The 21,924-nt window shown below is 34.6% G+C and overlaps 1 protein-coding gene across 1 annotated transcript in view; it reads right to left on the bottom strand.

Moving 5' to 3' along the window:
* The window catches only part of LOC115629022, a 44,022-nt gene extending 22,098 nt beyond the window's left edge, over nt 1-21,924 (bottom strand). Inside the window, exons 1-2 of the mRNA XM_030525318.1 lie at nt 21,861-21,924; nt 5,291-5,492 (exon numbers count right to left, since the gene is read on the bottom strand). Coding sequence (XP_030381178.1) covers nt 5,291-5,408 — 118 coding nt within the window. The 5' untranslated portion in view covers nt 5,409-5,492; nt 21,861-21,924. The remainder of the gene's footprint in view (nt 1-5,290; nt 5,493-21,860) is intronic.

Raw genomic sequence — 21,924 nt, 5'->3', positions numbered from 1 at the left:
GAACCCCAATGTGATGACAAATGGGGAATATAGAAGTTATTTACAAATAAAAACACGTACAAGTTCTACTCTATAGCCCTTCCCCGCAGCTCTTTCTCGTTCTGAGAAGCTAAGAGTGTCACTTGGGCAGCTGCGAAGCCCATTTGAAAATTTCAACATGTTACCCAATTACCCATTTATAGAAACTTACTTGTTCCATTTGAAGTTGACCTCAAATTTAATTACCAACATTTTTATTTCGATGCTAACCCAAAAAGTGAAAAGTCTGCGTTTCACAATTGAAATAAATCTTCATGTGCCGCTTCTGCAAGTATCTGGGCTTCGAAATCTACGAACTACTTACTACTACGCAGAGAAAAAGCGCGAAAAGCAGTCAGAAGGAAAGTTTTGTTGTTCTGACGGTGTTCTATATTTAATTTGTTTAAACGCTCATCTTGCATTGCAGCAGCAGGGTCTTTAGTTTGATTTGCTGTCATTGCCCCCGCAACCTCCTTTGTGGAACTTCTTCTGCTGGCCGGGCCATTAGAGACGAGGCATTAACTTTAACTTGTGAGTTCACACTTTTGCTTTGCTGCTTCTCTTCCTTTTTTTTGCCACTGCGTAGACAAAGTTCATTTAACTTTTCACACTTTATTTGCCTCACTGGCTGGCTGGCTGTCTGTTTGTCTGGGCTGGCGGCGTCGCACAGTTCACACCGTAGGCATTGAGGTAGAAAAGCGTTGACTTCCCCTTACCAAACACCAACTAGTGCTGCCATAAGCCACCACCGTGAAAAATTAAAGTCTCAACAACATGTGCTTTTGTAAATAATTTGGTTAAGCGCGCGCTTGCGCGCATTTTCCGCTCTATGATTTGCCTCAAATGCCTCAAAAGTAATAAATAATTCTAAAAGCCATGCCTTCACAGACTACATACTTGTAGATATGTGTGTGTGGCTTATGATGAGCGACATATCAGCAGCCTCATAAATCTCTGGCGTGCTGACCCAGAAAGCCAGCTGCAATTTCTTTCAGTGTAGCCAAAGACAGACATTTAATTAGCCGCCGTGCTGCTGCTGCCAATTGCTGAAGCGTGGCCAACGTGCTGATGTTGCTTTGACTGCTTATGCCTGAAGTTCTTGAGGCACTTTTCGGTCAGATGATGGGCTTCAAATGGTTGGCTGTCAGCTGAGCAATTGCCAACATTTACAGTTAAGCGTGATGTTTGACAGCCAATCGATTGGCATGGCATTGATGAAGATGAAGATTAAATATGAAAAAATATGCGTGTCTCAAAAATTGGCTTATGAAGTGGTGAAAAATGGGCATCAACAAAATTCCATGCGAGGATTTCCCTCAAAATAAAAGACTAAAAATTTCAAATTGTTATCGGTTTTAACCTTGGAAGTCAATAGCAAGGCGACTGTTAGCCTTAAGTTTTTGAAGAAATGGGAAAGAATTAAAGCGGCCAATTGCCTGAAATTGTTCTTCAACAGTAATGCCATGGAATTCCAACTGCGCAAGAATAAAAGTTAACTTACTTTATTAATTAACATTTAACATATTATATGGAATATGGTTTCTTTTTAAAATATCATGAATGATAATCTATGAGCTTATATTTGATTTAAACCATGACAAACACTAATAGCCGCAAGTCTTTGCTTGACAATAACGCTTTGGCAATTTCGATATCAAATTAAAAAACACACATTTTAAATAATAATAAAAATCAACATCGTTATGATATTTGTTTGTTGTTAATCTGTTATATGCCATCTCTGCCAATTTTTTTATAAGTAAAAATTGAACGTTTGCATTTGTGGTTACTTAAATAGAATTAATACAGCAATTGTGGTTTTAATTCCCAAATATTTTATCTGTTACAATATTATGATACCATTTTCCTTTCAAAAACATTTCTTTGCCATTAACGTTAAACATATGTGCGTATACGTTTCACATAAAAATGTTTATACCACAAACGCAAACACAAATACACTCCGATTATTGGGTTAATGCCATTGGCATAAGGCAATCAAATGTTAAGAGTGCGGCTTAAAGTGCCTTCCGAGCAACAAGTGCATCTTTGTCAACGGACATAGCCATAGGCTGATCCGTTCGTGGCACTAACAACCATTAATAAAAATGTGCTTAAGAGTGGCCAACAACAACAACAACAACTGGAACAGCAACAACGCCAACAGTTTGGCCTATTTTTTGCGCCAACTGCACCTAAAACAAGTCACATACACACACACACACACACACACACACACATGCACACATGACACATTTGCCTGCCTTGCATATGAGCGGCTCATAAAAACGTAACGAAAATATCAAAAGACTTAGGCAACGAACTTGTTTTGGTCGCATGCAGTTGGCGTGCATACCAAGTACTACTATATGTGTGAGTGTGTGCGTGTGTGTGTGTAGAAGTGTTAATAAGCACAGCAACAACAGCAACATTGCAGCTAGTTAATATGAAACAGCTATTTCCACAACAACAACAACAACAACAAGAACTGCAAGTAGCACAACAGGTAGATAGATAGGAAGACAGGCAAGCCAGCCAGCCAGCCAGTCCAGGCGAGCATGCAGGCAGGCAGACAGGCCAGGCAGCCATTCGGGTAGGCAGCAACAGCCGCTCAAACAGCAAAGCCGTACGTCAGCCAGTTAGTCATTCAGCCATTCAGACAACCAACTCGAGTTGGCATTAAAAGAAACCGTTAAGAAATCTTGTTTCCAAAGCGCGTTAAGTTTTTTTCTATACTGTACCTAGCTGAGTCGAATCGTGTGCGTCGTACATGGAGCTGGGACGCACGATACTTGCACGCTACTTTTTTATATACATTTTATTTTTATTGTGCTGTTAGGGGGTTCTCATTGTGATGTCAAGGTATTGGCATTCTTGGCATTACCATCCAGTGGCATAATGTCCAATCAGCTTTAGCGCTACACTGATCGCAAAGTGACATTCTCAAATTTAGGTTTTCATCAAACAAAAAGCGAGATCTGGCAACTGGGGCCTGTTAAAAACCAGCGGATAAAAGGAAGCATTACTAGATCAGAAAGAAATAAAAAAAATCACATATTTGAAACAAGATGCACTATTTGAATAACCGCAATGAGCTGAATATAGAACTATGAACTAGAATTCAGTATAGGCGTAAGCGTTAACATTTAATTTTCTCTGTGTCTTTTCTATTTTCTTTTCAGTTGTCAATCTAAAATTAAAGATTGATTTTGATTTACTTAAAATGCAATTAGCAGCTCAGGGAAGGAAAATAAATAAGCAAGGCTTGATGAAGCATATGTAGACTTTTCGAAATGACATTCACTTAGTATTATACATATTTCTAAATATAGTGAACAGTTTTATTTTTTCATTTTATAAAAGCTACCTTGTAACGATCTTCTATAGGCTCAGAGGCTCTCATTTCGCAAACCACATCCTGATAACTACCGAACAATTATTTTCAAATGTGTAAATGCATTTAAATAAATCGTATTTTGACTATTTCGGTGAAAAGAATTATTGCCTAGACTTTAATATAGAATAGATGTATATATGTAATATCTCTCCATTGTTTCAACAAAAATTGTGTTAGGGAATGAAAGGTATTAACTTTCTAAAATGTTGTTCTTGCAAATCAAACCAAGATTAATTAAAGTTAAGGAATAGAAATATTAGTAATTCAATTAAAATATTGATGCTTGTTTGCCGCTTGTTTTATTAAGTAACATAATAACATTTTTAGTTTCCATTGTGGGTGTTGAGGCTGTGCCGTGCAATGGTTTGTCTAGTTGGGTGAAAGGTGATTTCATAAGTCTGGCTAATATTGATTGATTATTGTGGCCGGCATTTCCGTCAGATTGTTTTGAGTAGCTCCTATGCCCCTGTTCCATAAATTGTCATACCTACTTACAAATGACAGAAAAAATAGCCAAACAACTGAGCAACTCGTTTAGCAGGTTGGCTTCCAGCCCGAGTCTTAGCGTCAGCCTCACCACCAGATTTGTCATTAACGATAATGTGCTTTGGTATTTTTATGATTTTTATGTGTAAAGTGTGCGCCATGTTTATGACATGTGCTCTAAGTTTGTGAGTTAGCGAGCTGATCGTGCAAATTCTTAAATAAGATGATTGGCCGAGCATGATTCGTTCTTTGTCTAATGAACGGCCGTAGACCAAGATGAAGATTAACCCGCAGAGTGTTGGCTTAAAGTCGCTAAGCACTGTGGAGGCTTAGGCCAGCTTGAAACCATGAGCATATGTGCTTTAGAGCTGTTAGTCAAGTTGCTATTATTATGCTTATGCTGCAACATTTTCTGAAGTGTTGTTTTCTTTGCATTTTATTTTAAAGCTATCACAGTGTTTTCAGTGTTCTATTGTGGTTTTTTAAAGAAACAATAATCTTAGAGTAGGATTAAAATGATTGGCTAATACAGACTTCTTAGTTGCTTCGGAAATATCAATGTCCCGTTTGTGATACCCTAATAATATGTAAAACTTTATACTATTTGGTATTGGTAGGTTCAATGAAGAATATTTGTATATGTTATATACTTATTTGCCTTTGAAAAAAACCAAAACTCAAAACAAATTTGTAAATAAAACTATTTCCCAAGCCGTGGTTTTTCGCCAGCAGATTCAAAACTCAATTAAGTTTTTGTCAAGTTTTCTTTCAACAAATAGGGGCGTCTAAAGCAATTTCCCATGTTTAAATACTCCAAGTAGTGGATAAACTCTTTCCCATGAAATGAGCTGCAAAAACAGAGTTTTCTATGGAATATCGAGCACTTTAGTGAATGCTAAGTGTAAATTAGCACACGGTTCTAACAGTTTTTTCATTTTAACTGCGGATTGCACGCCCCTCAAACACCAAGGCCGTCTAAAACTCAGAACCAAAGAGCGGAAATGCTTCAGTAGTCAATTAACAGATCTAAGAACTTTAAATGCTGCGCTTACTTAATTATATTGCATTTGGCCAAGAGCAGTAACAAATAATTGCGCAGCGCACCCAAACTAAAGTTAAACGGAAATCAAAAAAGCAATTGGCAGCAGCCCAGCCTGTGCCATACCATAAGAGATCAGAGCAACACCCCAACGACATCCGTTTTCGGTAAACACGTATACGTAGTATGTGTCAATATATAATTAACAATAAACTATTGGCTTTGATTTATGCGCAGCATTATCTTTGGCCACACCTCTGGCAAAATCCACGCACGTGTTTGCCAAATGCAATTGGAATTTGTTTGAGTATATATTGTTGCTGTGTGTGTGTTTTTTTTTTTCAACTTACCATTTGGACACGAAAACGCTTCATCAGCCGTAATTGTTTGGACCAGGATCAACAGCAGCAGCAGCGGCAGACTTAGAGCGGCCAGCCAACTTGAATTGGCTGCCGTCGATTTGGCCATGTTGTTAAGCTTTTGCCGCTCGTTCCGGCGGCCGATTTTGGAATCCACACGAATCGGCAAACGAAACCGTGAAATCGTTGTGCTCTGCAATGGAAATGGCATAAAAAATATGAAATTAGTTTTTCTCTCTTGTTTAATCAAAGCCAAGAAATTGCTCTGAAAAGTAATCAAAAATTGCCTTCGGTCATGCTGCGGATTCGCCCCAAAATAGACGATTGATACGGGATGGAACAAAAATGTGATAGCGGTCCAAACTGGTTGCTTGATTCACACTTCGCTGTGCTTCAGCGAACACATACACACATATACATATACATATACATATACATAAAGAATTACACATATAAGACAACTCATATGACAACATTTTTCGTTTCTAGTTTTTGTTAAAGCTTTTTATAAATATAAATGATTAGCAATCAGAAACCGAGTCTGACTCACAGCTTTGCAGCACGTGTTCTCCAAATGGAGGCTGCATTTTAGAAAGTCTACTAACGGCCATAAGCCACAAAATTCACCTGCAAGAATTTGCATATTTTATAAAGCAGTTATAAAGTATTTATTGATTCATTTGGAAGCCGCATTTGAGCGCTGAATTCGGAAATTTTCTGACTAAAACGTTCAAAGCTAATATTTGCAAACAACATTTTTGTAGAGTGAGCAACGAAAAGATAAAATTTATTAATGAGGGCCCGATTTAGCAAGCCAATGCTTTTGAGAAAGAGCGTGAAATATGTAAATATAATTAGTTTATTATATTTAAGGAAAAATGTTCAACAAGTGGTTTGTCTTGGTTTTCTTTAAAGCAGATCTGAAAACTGTATTGTTTTTCTACAAACAAAACTTCGTCAAGCAAGTAGTCATTATCTCGAAAAAAGGTACAGTGGAATATTCCCATTCGACCATTTATCGATGGTAAATTTAAAAATTGAAATTAAAAATTTGATTCCCTTACTTTAAGAAAGTACTTCTTCAATATTCTTTTTGCGACTTTTCGTTGTCTAAATTCTCTAAATTCTAAAGAGAATTTTACTAAGTGTTTTGCGGATATGAATAATGAATATTAAACCTTTTCGAAGGTATATTTGTGTATGTTATTAATTTATTTGTCTTTAAAACGAACCAAAACTTAGTGGTTTCGTTAAATTCTTAATTAAACAGTGCATCAACAAAATAAAAACTGTTTCACAAAGTCAATTAAATGTTTTCTAACAAAGTTGTCAAGTTGTCCTTGCTTATTTTGTTCTTTAAATGAATTTCGATTTCAGAGATGCCTAAAGTGTAGTTTAGTTGCTTTTTTATTTATAACAAAAAGTTTCCGCTTATAAATCAAATTAATAATTGAAATTGAAATTCTGCACAAACGGGAAAATGGAAATATGGAAACTTATAAACGGTGAAATGTTTTGACGGAATGGTGTCAGTTTTCATTTTCAATCATTATTAATTTAGCTTTCATGGCTGTTGCTCCACTTTCCGATATTGTGAAAATGCATTTATTTAAACGACTTTTCTATGAACGACATAAATAGGTCTTTTCGAAAACAATTCCACCATTCTAAGCACAGTGTGCATTAACTTTTCAATGAACTCGAGCGCCTTCAAGTGGCATAAAAGTCAAGCTCATTTGTTGAGATATTTAAGCTCATTTTCCATATGAACAAATAGTATATACAATCATACGAGTATACACTGATATATAAAGTTTAAGGCTTTTGCTTTTGTTGGCATAAATCACGAGTGCGTGTCTGTCTAAAGTGTCTCATTGTTGAATGGCCAGACATGCACAGACATTCAAATTTATTTAAACAGTAGTGTGTGTGCCTTTTCATTCAAATAAGTCATGGAGCCCGACTGACTGCTTGTCTGTCTGTCTGAACACTCGTTTTTCTGACCGGCAGTCGTGGCTGCTGTAAGTGGAGCTGAAGGCGCAAGGTTGCCGTTACTCTCAAGTAATTATAACTAACTAACTTTTTTATGCATTGTGCCTTTACACGTTGTCATTGTTGTTTATGAACTTGTTTATAAACATTTGTACAGTTTTAGCAGCACTTTGGGGAGCTTGTAACGCCCACTGCTTTCCCAAAACTTGTCACACTACTTGTAGTATGCTTTTATATGGGCGCTCGTCTTTGTCATTAACTAATTATAAGCATTTAAAATCAACGCCCAACAACAACAACAACAACAACAACAAAATAGTCTCTAATCGAAGGTCCGGCAAAAACATTTCTTTATGTCTTTGACTAACAACGTTGATTTCATTTGTTTGTTTACACGCAGCACCCACACACAAATATTTGTTTTAGACGAGAAACAAAAACAACAAAAGCGCGACATATGGCCAAAACTGAACACTCACACACACACACACATACAGATCTTTTGTGTTGCTTTGCAAGTTGCTTTCTGGGCCAAACCACATAGCCAACTAATTGCAACAGTCAACCGACATGGAAGCCGCTGACTGCCGACTGCCGGTTGTTGTTTTTGTTGCCGCTGCCGCAGCCACAGCCACAACCGCAGCTGCCTTCAGGTGGTGCACAAAAATGTGGTTTGGTTTGTGGCACACAGCTGCAAACATTTGGCTTAGCCAATTTTTTTCTATTTTATTTTTGAATGGAGCTTTTCAAACATTTGATATGCCCGAAAGAGAAAATCTTGGTATGCATAATAAATTGTGAATTATAATTTTCCAAAAACACAAACAAAAAAGTGCATGCAAGAAAAATGCGCACAGGAAACTAAACCAGGGATGTGAATGCTTTATGAATGAAAAAGTGGTTGGCTTGGGCATTCCAAAGCATTCTAAAGCCCGTATTCATGAAGTAAAAGTATTATCTACAATTCATTCGTTAATGAGTTTGTTCTGACTGTTTGATTCTTGATTAGCTCAATCGAAAAGAGCTACAAAGCTGAAGTTCGAACAGGAAAATGGAAAAATTTAAACTCCAAAAGGGTGAAACGGACTTTAACGATATAAGAAAAATTAGTTAAAAAATTAGTTATTAATTTCAAACTGGGTTTTAATTGGAACTCGCAGAATGAATATTGTAAATTGAAATAGATTTAGTTTAATAGCACGTTTATTATTCAATATTTGGAAAGATTATAAATAATTAATTATTTAAGGCATTAATTTATTGATTTTTAATGTTCAAAAAATTTTGCCATTCAATAGTAACATTTTCTGTCGTAAGCCGTTTGAATTCTGCAACGTTTTCCAACCCTGGCTAGCAATACACTGTACACTGACAAGGCATTGCATAATCCACGGTCGCTATGAATTGATGGCTTGCGTGCGGCCAGCGCCCTTTGGGAATTGTTTTTAAACATTTCTCTTGATTATAATTATTAGGAGAAAAAAAAAAAGGTTCTTTTTTGTGTCTAATTAAAGCCGACAGCATGTGATGCTATTGTTGTTGTTGTTGTTGTTGTTGTTTGAGCTGCTGACTGGTGTGAGGTGCGTGCGACGTTAGCTTCGCTTCGCTTTGCTTACTTGCAAATTTATTTCGAAAAAAAGCCGCCAGCATCATCGCCGTTAAGTCTAAGCCTCTTTGAGTGGCCGCATCTGGTTATGGGCTTACATTTTCGCAGGCACTAATCAAAAGTTATCTAACATCGTCTGTATGCCTCTATCTGTATGTGTATGATGTTTGAGCGTAAATGAAACAAATGCAGTGCATGAAGTTGTTCAACCTTCGCGTTTGACTAAATTCAAAGCTGTTCATATTTAGCGGAAGTCGGTAATGGAATGGGCGTCGGCATATAGACAACAAACGTTTTGTATTACAAAGCAAGCTTTATGCTGCGCTTAGAAACTACAATTGAAGATTGTCTGTCTGATAAGTTTATGAAACACTTAACTTGACAAAATTGAGAGTGATATTGAAGAAGGAACTTCATTGAATACAAAGAGTTTAAATTGTCATGTCTAACTCAAATGATTTGGCTGGCGTATGTATGAGTTTGTTTTTGAAAAGACTGCATTAATCGTTTAATAAAAATAATAGTTTTTTCGAGCTATTGGTAATAAACATAAAAAAGGCCTGATAATTAAGTAAAAAGGATGATACCTCATCTATTTGTATTTCTATCAATCCATTTATTATGTCTCCGTTTATATTTCTGTCCATCCATTTATCTACATTTATCTATATTTATGTTTCTTTTTCTATTTAAATGCATATTCATCTATCTATCCATTTGTCTCTCAATCTATTTTTACATCTTTATATTAATTGAACTATCGAATTATCTAATCATCCATTTATTTATCCTTTCATTTCATCCATACATTCGTCTTTCTTTTCATTTATCTATCTATCCATCTATTTCCCTATCCTCAAATTTATCTTACAATATATTTATTTATTTTTATTGTTATTTTTATCTATTCATTTACTATCTCCATATTTTTATAGATCTATACAACGATTCAAATATATATATTCATTTATTTACCGTTATTTTTTGTATTTGTCTATTCTTTAATCTTGCATCTATTTATCAGCCAGTTTTGGACACATTATAGTTAATCCATCCGAACCCATATTATTATAATTAGATGGGAATTAAATGAATAATGCAGAATAAAGAAACACAAAAATACAATACTTATAAGAACTTAGAAGGAAATATGCAATAATTACTATAGAAACTGCAATATATTAATTTCTCATATTTCTGGCTCATAACCACAAATTTCACTTAGTATTTCTTAATTCCACAAATCTGTTTATAATTTACCATAATTTTCAAAATTATGGCCACTCAATTCAAACCCCAAAGGTGTAGAAACAATTAAGAATCAGTTAGAAGTCAACACGTTGTCAAATATTTGACATTCAAGTATAACTGCTGTAAACGATTTATAGCTGACACGCTAATGATGGAGCCATAGACATAGACAAATCGGAAAGTAAACAAAGAGCCTCGATATGTAGGTGATCACATGGATAACTACTACTAGATATGTCAGCTACAATTTTTAGCCTGTCTGACTCAATATGCATTATCTCAATGGAAAAAAATGCAGTATGCAATATGTAAATTTTATCATCATATATCAATTATAATAAAATAAATAATAGCATGCAAATAAGAGACGCTAAATAGCAAACGCGAACGAGAGTGAAAGGGTAAGTTGAATGGTCTTTGCTTCAATTTATTGCCCGCCCATTTGACTTGATTATGTGTTCATTATGCTGCCATGTTTATGGCTGTTTCACAAGCTCATCACACACTCCACACACTCACACCTAACACACACAATTGTAGACACTGATATTTGCATGAAAATGGACAAACTGGGGAGTTGTTTTTTTCCTTCTCTTCAGCAGCTTATTGATTATCGCTTTAGGTTTTAATATGGATTTTGACTTGCTTGAATTCGGTTTCACAGATGCATATCATGGGAAGCTTAAATCTTACAGCAAAATCTCTGGCTGACATTTTGAACCAAACTTGCGCAAGTAATTTGAAAAAGCGCGCTAAACAAAAGACTTAGGCAACAAACTTGGCTCACCGCAAATCTTAAAAATTAAAGCAAAGTGGAAACTGGCAGGTGGAAACTAAAAAAATCGACAATTTAAAATGTTATTTACAAAAATATATACAAATATTATTGGTTACAGCTATAATTATGTTTTCTTGTATTGTTTGTTAGATGTACCTATTAAAATGTGTTTGTGGCGAATGACGGTCAAATTTCAACTTAAAATTTAGTTGATCTTTTGAGTCTACAGATCCCACAATTATTTGTAAAATAAATAAACAAATCCATCAAAGATTTATAAACAAAATCGGACGACCAGACTCATACATACCTACACAAATCTAAACTATAATTTAAACATTATCAGTGCATTTTAATATAAGATGTAGGGTTTGAACAGATCCTTAGGTTACCTTGGGTTACTACTTTTAATGAGTTAGATTTTTCTTTTGGAGTATACCTTTGCTGTCCAATTAAAAACAGTTTAAAATATCCCAAACAGTTTGTTTATCAGTAAAAGAAAAATTAGTGTATTCGTTTGAATCGTCACAGAAGCGGTTAGGGTTCTTGATTCAAATTTTGTTAGTACCATAAAAATAGGAAAGAACCCTCCAAACTGTAATAGTAACCTACTCGTCTAATTGGCAATGCTTTTTAATATATTTGTCACAGTTCTAGGTCTCTCAGTTCCCATGAATGATTTGATTAACACTTTTATGAATAATAATTAAAATTTTGAGAGTTAGATTTTGAAGCGTCTCGGTTCACCGTATTCCACCGTTTTATAAGCATGGCTTTATATGAGAAGCACCTACTTCCTATTTTGCGAGCTCACAGCATAGAACAAAAGACTTAAGCAACAAACTTGGTGAAGTTTTTCTTTATGATGCTTCAAAGTTTTGCAACCGCGCAGCTTCAATCAAAATTCAAATTTCGATGCATATGCCAAACAACTTTAGTGCCGAAAAACTGACTAAAACTACATATATGTATGGGTATATATTTATATATATATGCATGTACTTGACAAACCGGTCGCAGCTGCAGGCCGCAAAGAGTCGGCGTCGGCAGCCATAGAGTCGGTGGCTTGCGCCGTTATTGATGACACCTTCGACATTTAAGCGCAGCAACAAAATAAAAAAGATGACTAAATGTGTTTATATGGCAAATACAGTAAGCATTCCATCAAATGGTAAAAGTCAACTGGCAAAATAATTTTTTTTTATTTTTTGTATACTCTTTGCCGCTGCTACTTCTTTGCCTTTTATGGCCAAGTTTAGTTTTCCATTTCACATGCGCAACTGTTTGCCAGTTTTTCACAAATACTCGCTGCTCTCTAAGCTGAACTTTCACTTGCCTGCCAGCTGCTGTCAATATTGGCCAATATTTATGCCACACACACACACACATACATTAATACCCATTCACTCACACACAAAAACATACAATTCGAAGCCATGCGGGGCTATAAACTTGTTTTGCTTTTATGTTTTTCTTTCCTATTGTACACCTCAACTAATGACCAAAATTATTTAGTTTCTGTTTTTTTGATTTTACAGCAAACTTGTAAGTTGGCTTGAAGGTCAAGCGCCACACCAAAGCATTTGGGTTAGTCGAAGCGGTCACTTGCAAAATTGGGTGCGGTTTGCAGTGCGAGAAGTTGCTGTTTCGTTAATTTTCAATCAAGATTGGGTGAGCTTAAGATTGGGAGACTGCAGTAAATGCAATGATTTTTCAAGAGAGGAACCTATAATGGTGGGGTTTTATTGGAACATGGGAGTGTCAACGAATTTCAATAAAGGGGAGTTACTTTTTTCTCCAACTTTTTGCGCATTTCTTAAGGAATGTTGCATTTAAATAATTTGTTATTGTTAATTTTTCAGTTTTTTATTTAATTTGATAATGAAGGCTTAATTAATTAATAATTATTTTGTTATCAAGCTTAAGCATCGACATGAGATTTGTATTAAATCGTTCTTCCTGAAAAGCAAACCAGTTTTAGAGGTTAAATTAAATCTTACAATTATTGAAATAATTTGTTTTTAAAAATTCCTAATTCTTCTTTTTTATAAAAAGAAACTTTTTTGGAAAACTCTTACATTCCGCGTTTTAATACTTTAAAAAATGCTTTAGAATTCATTCCAAAGTAATTATAAATATTATTTTAAAATTGTATTGCTTATTTCTGCTTTCATTTAAAGACTCTTTTCAACTTGTATTATTTTTCAAAAACTCATTTCCTAGAGCTCCAAACATTTTTCAATTTTGTAATTTAAATACATCTTTCTAACATTTACACTGAAAATACTTTGGTTATTATTACATTCAAGTGCCTTTTCAAATTCTGCTGTAATATTTGTGTGACAATCTATAACTTATCACTAATACTACAAACTGACAATCAAGAACTAATAATTTATTTCAACAGAACTTTTGTCACTAGCGTAGAAATTTTACATAATAATATTAATGAATGGGTTTTCAAATTATAGTTTTACTTGTGACAAACAGAATATTATTCATCTAATAACGATTATTTCATCGAATTTCCACAACCCTCGTGCCTTGCCAAGCGTATAAGCTTTATGTGTATATAAGATATTTAGTTTTACTCAAAACTAAAACTATATGCACTAATTGTAGTTAAGATATATTTTCATCACATACTCGTTTATAGTATTGGGGCTAAATAATTATATCTGTGATAAGATATAAGAAAAGTCTGCTTTCGACTCTGGCATGAACTGCAATTTAACTTCAACGATAGCTTGTAGTTATCAGCTGGAACTTCAACTTCATTAGTGCCTGCTTTCGTCACTAGCACGAACTGATATGAATCTGCATTTGGAAATTTAATATTTTCTTTGAAGAAATTGAACGTTTGCTCTTAATTTTCGACCATAAGGGTGTATAGAGTGTGAGCCAAGCCTCAACATATCCTCTTGGATGGCTTGCATCAAAAGTTGCCGCCGCCACACTCCACAAACACACACACACACACACACTCATATACGCATTCACACACTTCACATAAAACCACAACTCACAACCTTCACAGCTCATTAAGCCCTTTTGCCAAAGCTAAGCCGCAGCAGCCCGCCAACAGCGCCGCAGCACTTCAAACTCCAAAAACAACAAAAATAAAAAGCGCAACAAGAGCAAGCTTTTGCCACAATATTTATTTTGTATGGCAACCCAAATTCCAAGCATTCAAAATCATACATGCCACAGGCCACGAAACTAGTTCAATGGGTCTGCAGCAAGCTGGACTCGGACTCGGGCTCGGACTCGCAGCTGGTTTGTAAGTGGCCCAACAAAGTAGCCAACAGTCCCACAGTCCAAGCGGCAGGCGGTCGCAGCTTCAGCTCCAGCTCCAGCCTTAGCTTGGAACGTTTGCTACCTGCCCGCCGAAAAGAGCAGAAAATTAATACACAAATTTGTGCTAAGGCATAAGATCAATAACGCAAAGCAATGGCCGTAACAGAAATGAAATCACGATGCCAGTCGCAACAACAAAATTTACATAAAAATCTGGTTTTTGTTTGTAGAACTTTTTGTTCATTCATTCCTTTTTTTTGTTTTGTTGTTTTTTTTTGGTCATTTCACATTTGTTGCGCTGTTTTGGGTTTTGCTGCCATTGAATGGCGATCGAGCGAGCGCTTTGGTCTGCTTCTTATAACGGTCGTTGGCGTTGCGGATATCGATATTGTGCGCCGAAGTGAGAGTGAGTTTTGCATACCCACACACACACACACACACAGACACACATGCATACATAGTTATTTATGCGCTCGTAAGTGGGCAAGTAGAGAAAAGTACTCAGACTTCTGGCCAAACAGACACCAAAGGCAAACAAACTGTGCAATAAGAATTGATTTCGTTTTTAGTTAATAGTCTTAGCTTTGCTAATAAGGTTGTGTAAAAGTTAAAGAGTTTATTGAACGTGAAACAAAATATTTCATATTTCAGCACAAAATTGATAACAACATTTGTATAAGGAGCTATCTTGAGTTTCTTTAGATACTACTTGTAATTTATATTAGACATTTAATGAGTTGCTGACTTACTATAGTATTGTAACCAAGTTCCTTACTTTGTCAACAATTTATAATGTTTGTCTGCCTAAATAATAAACAAAGTATTAAATATGAGGAATACTTTTAAAACACATCAGTACGCAATCCTTTTAAAATTTCATATGACACCTTAAAACATCAACAATCAGATAGAGGCTTTAAAGCTTCTCTGATCAAATGTTCAATTTCTTCAAATTCTTAATGTATTGAGTAAGTTTGGGAAAAGTGTAATTGTAGTCAGTAACAAGACAACCAACTTTTCAACCAAGTACGATTCCAGCCAAGAATATTTGGCAACAGCGATTAAAAAAAGTTATAAATTAGTTAAAAGTGTTCATCTATAGTTACAAAAACCTAGAACATATATGAATCTGCGATGGCATGAAGTTATCAAAACAATTTGGTAGTCTCTTATATTGCTTAAGAAGTGTTGGTAATGCTTTGAATGAATTATTGATAACATTACTTAATAAATTCAACAAAAACAAATAATTCTAAGAATATCTAACACAATCGAGGAAAAGAGTTGCTCAGTTTAGAAGTATTCAAAAGCCAGTCTTAGAATAAAAAGCTAAATCACATTAGTTGAAATTAATAATGTTGCAATATTGAAACGTTGCTGAGATGAAATCATAATGCATTGAAATCAAATGCTATAAAAATCTATGCCAGCTTAAGGTTGAACTAATATTAATGCTGACAGTGCTAATTTAAAATTTAGAATAGAATTTATTGACTCTTCTCTAATTACTTTACTAGACAAGTACAGCAGAATTATAAGCTTTCAGACCCAGCTTTGATTCCTTCCTTCTAGCTAGCGAATGAACAACCATTCTTCAACTCGTTTGTACCTCTCTGATTTGCGTCTAAAAAAACTACATTTATTATTGTTTTATTATACTAGATTATTACAAAGCTATATGGTTTCTGTACAAAATTGTATATATCATATTCAATTAGAAAATATATTTGATCCCTGTTTCCAATATTCGATCTTGAAATAGACAATGCTGGCAGATACCTCAAGGAAAAGTCAGATTCCTCCTATCTACCTTGCCAACAAATAAATGAATATTAAACAATTAAACTGGGAAGCAGCTGAGGAAATAATTAATAAACTACATTCCACGTAATATAGGAAGCAATTTCAAATACTGGTATACTTTGTAAAGCGCAGCCCCTCCCAAAATTCCAGCAACAAAATTTGTTCAGCTACCTGCGTTTTGAAGCCTGTTTATAAGCTGGTGGTATGTCTATATTTAAATACAAGTGCCTGGCAGTTAACAACCACAACAAACATACAGCAAATATTGGCTGTCTTTGGTGCAAGTCGACGAAAGCTAGACATACACACACACACACATATATATACACACACACTCACATATATACACACAAATGGCCAAATGATTTCTACTACTTGGCCAACACTTTCACAAAGCGGCAACAAGTACAACAACAATGCTTTCTGTATGGGGCGTAGTTTAAAACAACAATTAATGTTTAATTTTGTTGTGAGCAGCCAACAAAATGAGCAAAACTTATGCTTCGAGTGTTTTGTAACTGAAAAGTGAAGTGAAAAACATTTTCATAATCAAAAGCCAAGACACCCACAATGCGGAGGCAGAAGCGATCATGTGCGTGTGTGTTTCTGTGTGTAAGTGTGTGTGCGTGTGTGGCATGCCAAGAAGTAATACGAAATGCTAAAAATATGCAATGGGCCGCACCTTGGCCAGAAACATACAAACCAACAAACTCACACAGACAAACACCTACAAGATGGCAAATGAAGTCAGCGGCTGCTTCTCAAGCAATAACCACCATTACACACACACACACACACACACATATACATACATACTATAGAGGCAGACGCGCCTGTGACAGGCAGCCAGATACACACACACACACACACACATGTGGCAGAGGTATTGGCTTTTGAAACTCAAGCCACTGTGTGGCTAAGAATGCAGCTAAAGGCAACGCAAACAGGTTAAGCCAAGGCTTAAAGCCATACCGCAAGAGGCAAGCCACAGCTGTGGTGCCAAATGGAGTGTGTTGGGGGAAGGGAGACAAGGGGACAGCCATGGCTGAAGAATTTCGTTAAAGTTTTGGAAGCGAAGCTGAAAGTGAGCGCTGTGAGAAAAACGGAATGTTGAACCCTTAAAAACATTCAATATTCACCCAATTTTGATGTTATTTCTATTTCAAAAATGTAAAAACATTAAATATTCAATATTCATCTAATTTTGATATTATTTCTGTCTAAAAAATTTAAAAACATTTAGTATTCATCTAATTTTAATATTATTTCTATTTCAGAAATGTAAAAACATTCAGTGTTTATATAATTTGGATATTATTTCTGTTTCAAAAATTTAAAAACATTCTGTATTTATCTAATTTGGAAATTATTTCTGTTTCAAAAATTTAAAAACATTCTGTATTTATCTAATTTGGAAATTATTTCTGTTTCAAAAATTTAAAAACATTCAGTAATCATCTTATGTTGATATTATTTCTGTTTCAAAAAAATTTAATAACATTAGCATTCATCTAAATATGATCTTATTTCTATTTAAAAACTTTAAAAACACTCAGTATTTATCTAGTTTTGAAATTATTTCTGTTTAAAAAATTTAAAAACATTTAGTATTCATCTAATTTTAATATCATTTCTACTTCAAATTCTCAACCAGTATTAACAAAATAAATGTGTTGATTAGAAACTTGTAGAACGATAAAGTTTTGCCAGCCAGATAATAATCAGACATAGACATTTTGATTAAACTTATTTAGTGTGATTGATGATTAGGAATTTCGATTAAAACTATGCAATTTATTAATTATATTTCTAATACCAACCATCTTAATCAGCTGGCAATACTTTAAAAGAGTCTCTTTAGCTAAGGTATTTGTTAAGCAAATAAAATGGTCCTTGCTCTTATGACCCAGAAGTATGACCCTGAATTCTTTCGAGAGAAACACTCTTTTGGAGTGAGCAGCACTGTCACTGTCAGCTTTGTCAAATTTTCTTTTCATTTTCTTTATTACTTACATACATATGTACAAGTAAGTAATATATTTACAAGATACGGAATTATTCAACAATGAAGTTCGATTTAATTTGGGTTAAAGAATGGAATTTCTGTACTCGAAGTGATCAGCATGTTTTCGAATGCTTTTGATAAGCACATTTTTGTGAACGGCATAAAATATTCAAAGAGCATTGATCAAGCGTTGAAGACGAACCACAAACCACAGCCAAGACGACCCAGAAAATCAACTGATGACAGATGTCTCCAGCATTACTCATGATGTGGCTGATGCTGTTGGCATTTCTAAGGGATTGCTCAAAACTATTTTAAGAGAATTGTTCTGCCTCGAAAAAGTCAAAGCTCGTTTGGTTTCAAAAAGATAACTATAGATGAGATTTAGATATACTTGCATGCTTTCGACCCCGAAAAGTCTCCATAAACATCAATTTTTCACTAAAAGTTAATTTCCACATGAATTTGTGGGATTTAGCCAATAAGAATTATAGGCTAAATTGTAGATTACAAACTGCAATTTGTTGTTGGAATGCTTACAATATAATTAATCTAAATTATAGCTTCTAGACACTTCAATTGAAATATATTTTGTTCCAGCGCTCCACTTGTACTTCACTCCTGCAGCCGTCTGTTGCTTTAAGCAACGACTGATTTAAGTTTATTGTAAGCTTGAAAAAAAAACATCACTTTATTGAAGTCGAAGACCAAAGTTGAAGACCAAAGTGAAACTGACACCCCAGCCGTAGGCGCTGGGGAACCTACAAGCCTAAACACTCTTTCAACAATTGTCAACAATGACAGCGCCAAACGTTTGTGCCGACTTTCCTATGGCATTATATTCATAATTCTCACAATTAAAAGAAAAACGCACGACTGAATAGAAAACAAAACAAAAATGGAAAAATGGATAGGAGGGGAAAAAAAGTTGTGGCAATTGCAACTAATCGACAGTGCGTCGTGAAAGTATACACCTTAATGTTGGAAAACTTATGAAATTGTCAAACGCTTTTCAAGCCGATTAGGCGACTAGAATGAGCTTCAAATGCACTTTCCCTGATGGAAGGAAAGCTGTTCGTTAATAAATTGTCGATCAGCTTCAATCATTCACTAACAAAATATACATGCCAATTTTTTTGATTGACAGACAGATATGTTGATGGTTGAGTTGATTGGCGGCCACTATGTATGGCTGGCATGTCTCTACAAGTATATCGATTGTAGGGCCAATCTACAAGTATGTTGCATGTGAAACGCAAGACATTTAACTGTCGGCACAGATCTGGCCAATTTAGCTGGAAAATTTAATTTATATCCAGAGTTTTGATTATTTTGATTGATATGTGTGTGTGTGTGTGTCATGCTTTAAGCAACTTAGGAACTGAGGAATGTGTGGAAACCTTTTTTTTTCATTTCAAAAAGAACATTTTTCAACGAACAACCCTTAATCGCCGCCCCATCCCTCTCTCCCTCACACAACCTTTTTACCTTTTTGACTTTTGATTTCTCGCACTTGGCAGCAGGCAGGTAAAAAAATCATCATTTTTACCTGCTTAGCCTTTTTGTGAATTGATTTAAAGTTCTTTTGTCTTCTCTACCTGTCAACTGTCAATTATAGTTTACCAAATAATGGGGCCAAGTATCTGCACCGAATGCCTAAACATGAACCGGCTACGGTTTCTCTTAGCGTTGACATAAACACTGAAGTCAAATGGAAATAGCGGAGAGACGATATTGGATTCTATCCAAGTTGTCGAAGAAAAAGGGAAGGTGACAAATAAAGAATTAACAAATAAATCGAATAAAACAGAAATAATATAATAACAATAATAATAGAAATAACTTAAATTAAAATAAATTTACTCTAATGAAAATATAATATTTCTAGCATGTTTTTTTGTCTGAAGGAATGACCGCAATAAAAACACAGACTTTGCAGTGCCATTTCTCTTAAGTACAAGCATATCAACTCATTAATAGGTTTCTTCTGTGTTCATCTGTTTCAATCCCGGAGCTTATATATACTAGAGAAATCGGTCTTTGTAACTTGATACTGTGTAAAAATAATATATACTTTGCTCTACATTAATCCGTATAATTTAAGATATTCAGCGCTGTTGAAATGAAGTTTTTGAATAGCACAGCATTAGAACTCTCTTTTCTCATGTTATGATTTGATTTCTGAATCTATATGCGATTTTTTATAAAACTAAACTAATATAATTGATTATTAAATACATATAAAATATTCAAGACTTTTTGAGTTAAGTAAAAAAGTATTTTGCTAGTGATTAAATTAAATTATTATTTGTGTTTGTTTGTAGGTTGACCGGTTTAATCTCAAAGATTATAAGAGTTCAAGAAACCATAGTTAGCAAAATGATTCTCCTAGAATTTAGGCATGTTAAGTTTATAAACATATTAGATTATCTAACGAGTAGAAATTAAATCTTGTGAAATATTGTAAATATATAGTATAGTGGAAACTTGAATCTCTCTCTTTTCAAGAAGAAAGAAGTTATTCTTTTGCCTTTTTCTAGATATTATCAAAGTATTTTGTTCAATTTTATGGATTGTATAATCACTTAATGATACTAATCGAAGAAGGGACGTTTTCAATGCATATCTACACATCGGGATACATATCTACACGAGAGGGCACTAAAGTAGTTTATTGAACTGAATTATAATGATTTTTGTTAAATAAATGAACAAAATACCGAATATGGATTATTTCATCTACTCATGCATTTTAGGCTTCAATATTAGGTATTTAAGTTTTATAATTGCTAAATTCTTTTAAATAGACAATCCGCTTTATACAATGATTCAAATGTAGTTACTTCTTTGTATTTTTAAGAGTACTTTCTAGTCAACTGCACTTCGATCGCCATCGGCTAATGAGAACATAAACTTAAATTGCTCACTAAGCTGGTGAGAAAGCTAATTAGTTATAATAATATTGTCTTCGAACATGAATGCTTCAAAGATAGTGAAAAGACGATTTTGGCAAATCGTAAAAAAACCATAGCCCGCATGTAGCATAAAAGCTAATAAATAAATAGAAATTCGCTAAAGTTCATTAAAAAATAAACGAAACAAGTTTATTTGCCAAAATTCTTAACAACAAATTTGTGTGTTCTTTTTTGTTGTCGTTGTTTATATTTTTTGCTGCAAATAGAGCGAGAGGAGCGGACGACGACGAAGGAGAAGACAAACAATGGCGGGCCTTTCGTTCTGCTTTTCACTTCAGTCAGTGAAACTTTTCTACCAAAATAAATGTAAAGAAAAGAAGTAAGCGCTTTTGTGTTTGTTGTACAACAACAAAATATTAAGCAACAAAAAAAATTGAGGTTAACTGCGTGCCGCTCTCGCTTTTCTGACTCGCGCTGCGGCTTTATTGAATAAATGTGACAGAGCTGAGCTGCGCTGGCTGACTGACTGACTGAATGACTGACTGACTAACTGAATGACTGATGGCTACACTGACGCACAGGCGGCTTCTTTGTTTTGTTTTTAATAGAAAGTAAAAGAAATTGTTCTTGAGCGCGTTTCTTTGCTGCGCCTCATACGAGTATTTTATTTACAAACAAATCAATCAATTAAACGCAATCACACAGTCACATTAATTGGCTTTTATATTAAAAAGAAAAGACAAAAATGAAAGCAAGTCATTTGTAAATGCTTTTGTTTAAACATGCTCGCAATTACAATTAAAAGGGTGTAGCAATTGCAAAAAAAAATCACTACACGCCACACACCCAGGCAGTGTCTATAAATTTAACAATAATTAAGTAACTATATTTTAGCATATTGGATTGCAACTCACCTTTTTTTAGACAAAAGCTGCGCGATTCGATTTACAGTTTCGTTTTATATTGCATGCACGTTTT

The sequence above is a fragment of the Scaptodrosophila lebanonensis genome, unplaced genomic scaffold (genome assembly GCF_003285725.1).
Source record: "Scaptodrosophila lebanonensis strain 11010-0011.00,11010-0021.00 unplaced genomic scaffold, SlebRS2 tig00000131-arrow-arrow-pilon, whole genome shotgun sequence".
Lineage (NCBI taxonomy): Eukaryota > Metazoa > Arthropoda > Insecta > Diptera > Drosophilidae > Scaptodrosophila > Scaptodrosophila lebanonensis.
This window is presented reverse-complemented; position numbering and strand designations above follow the sequence as displayed.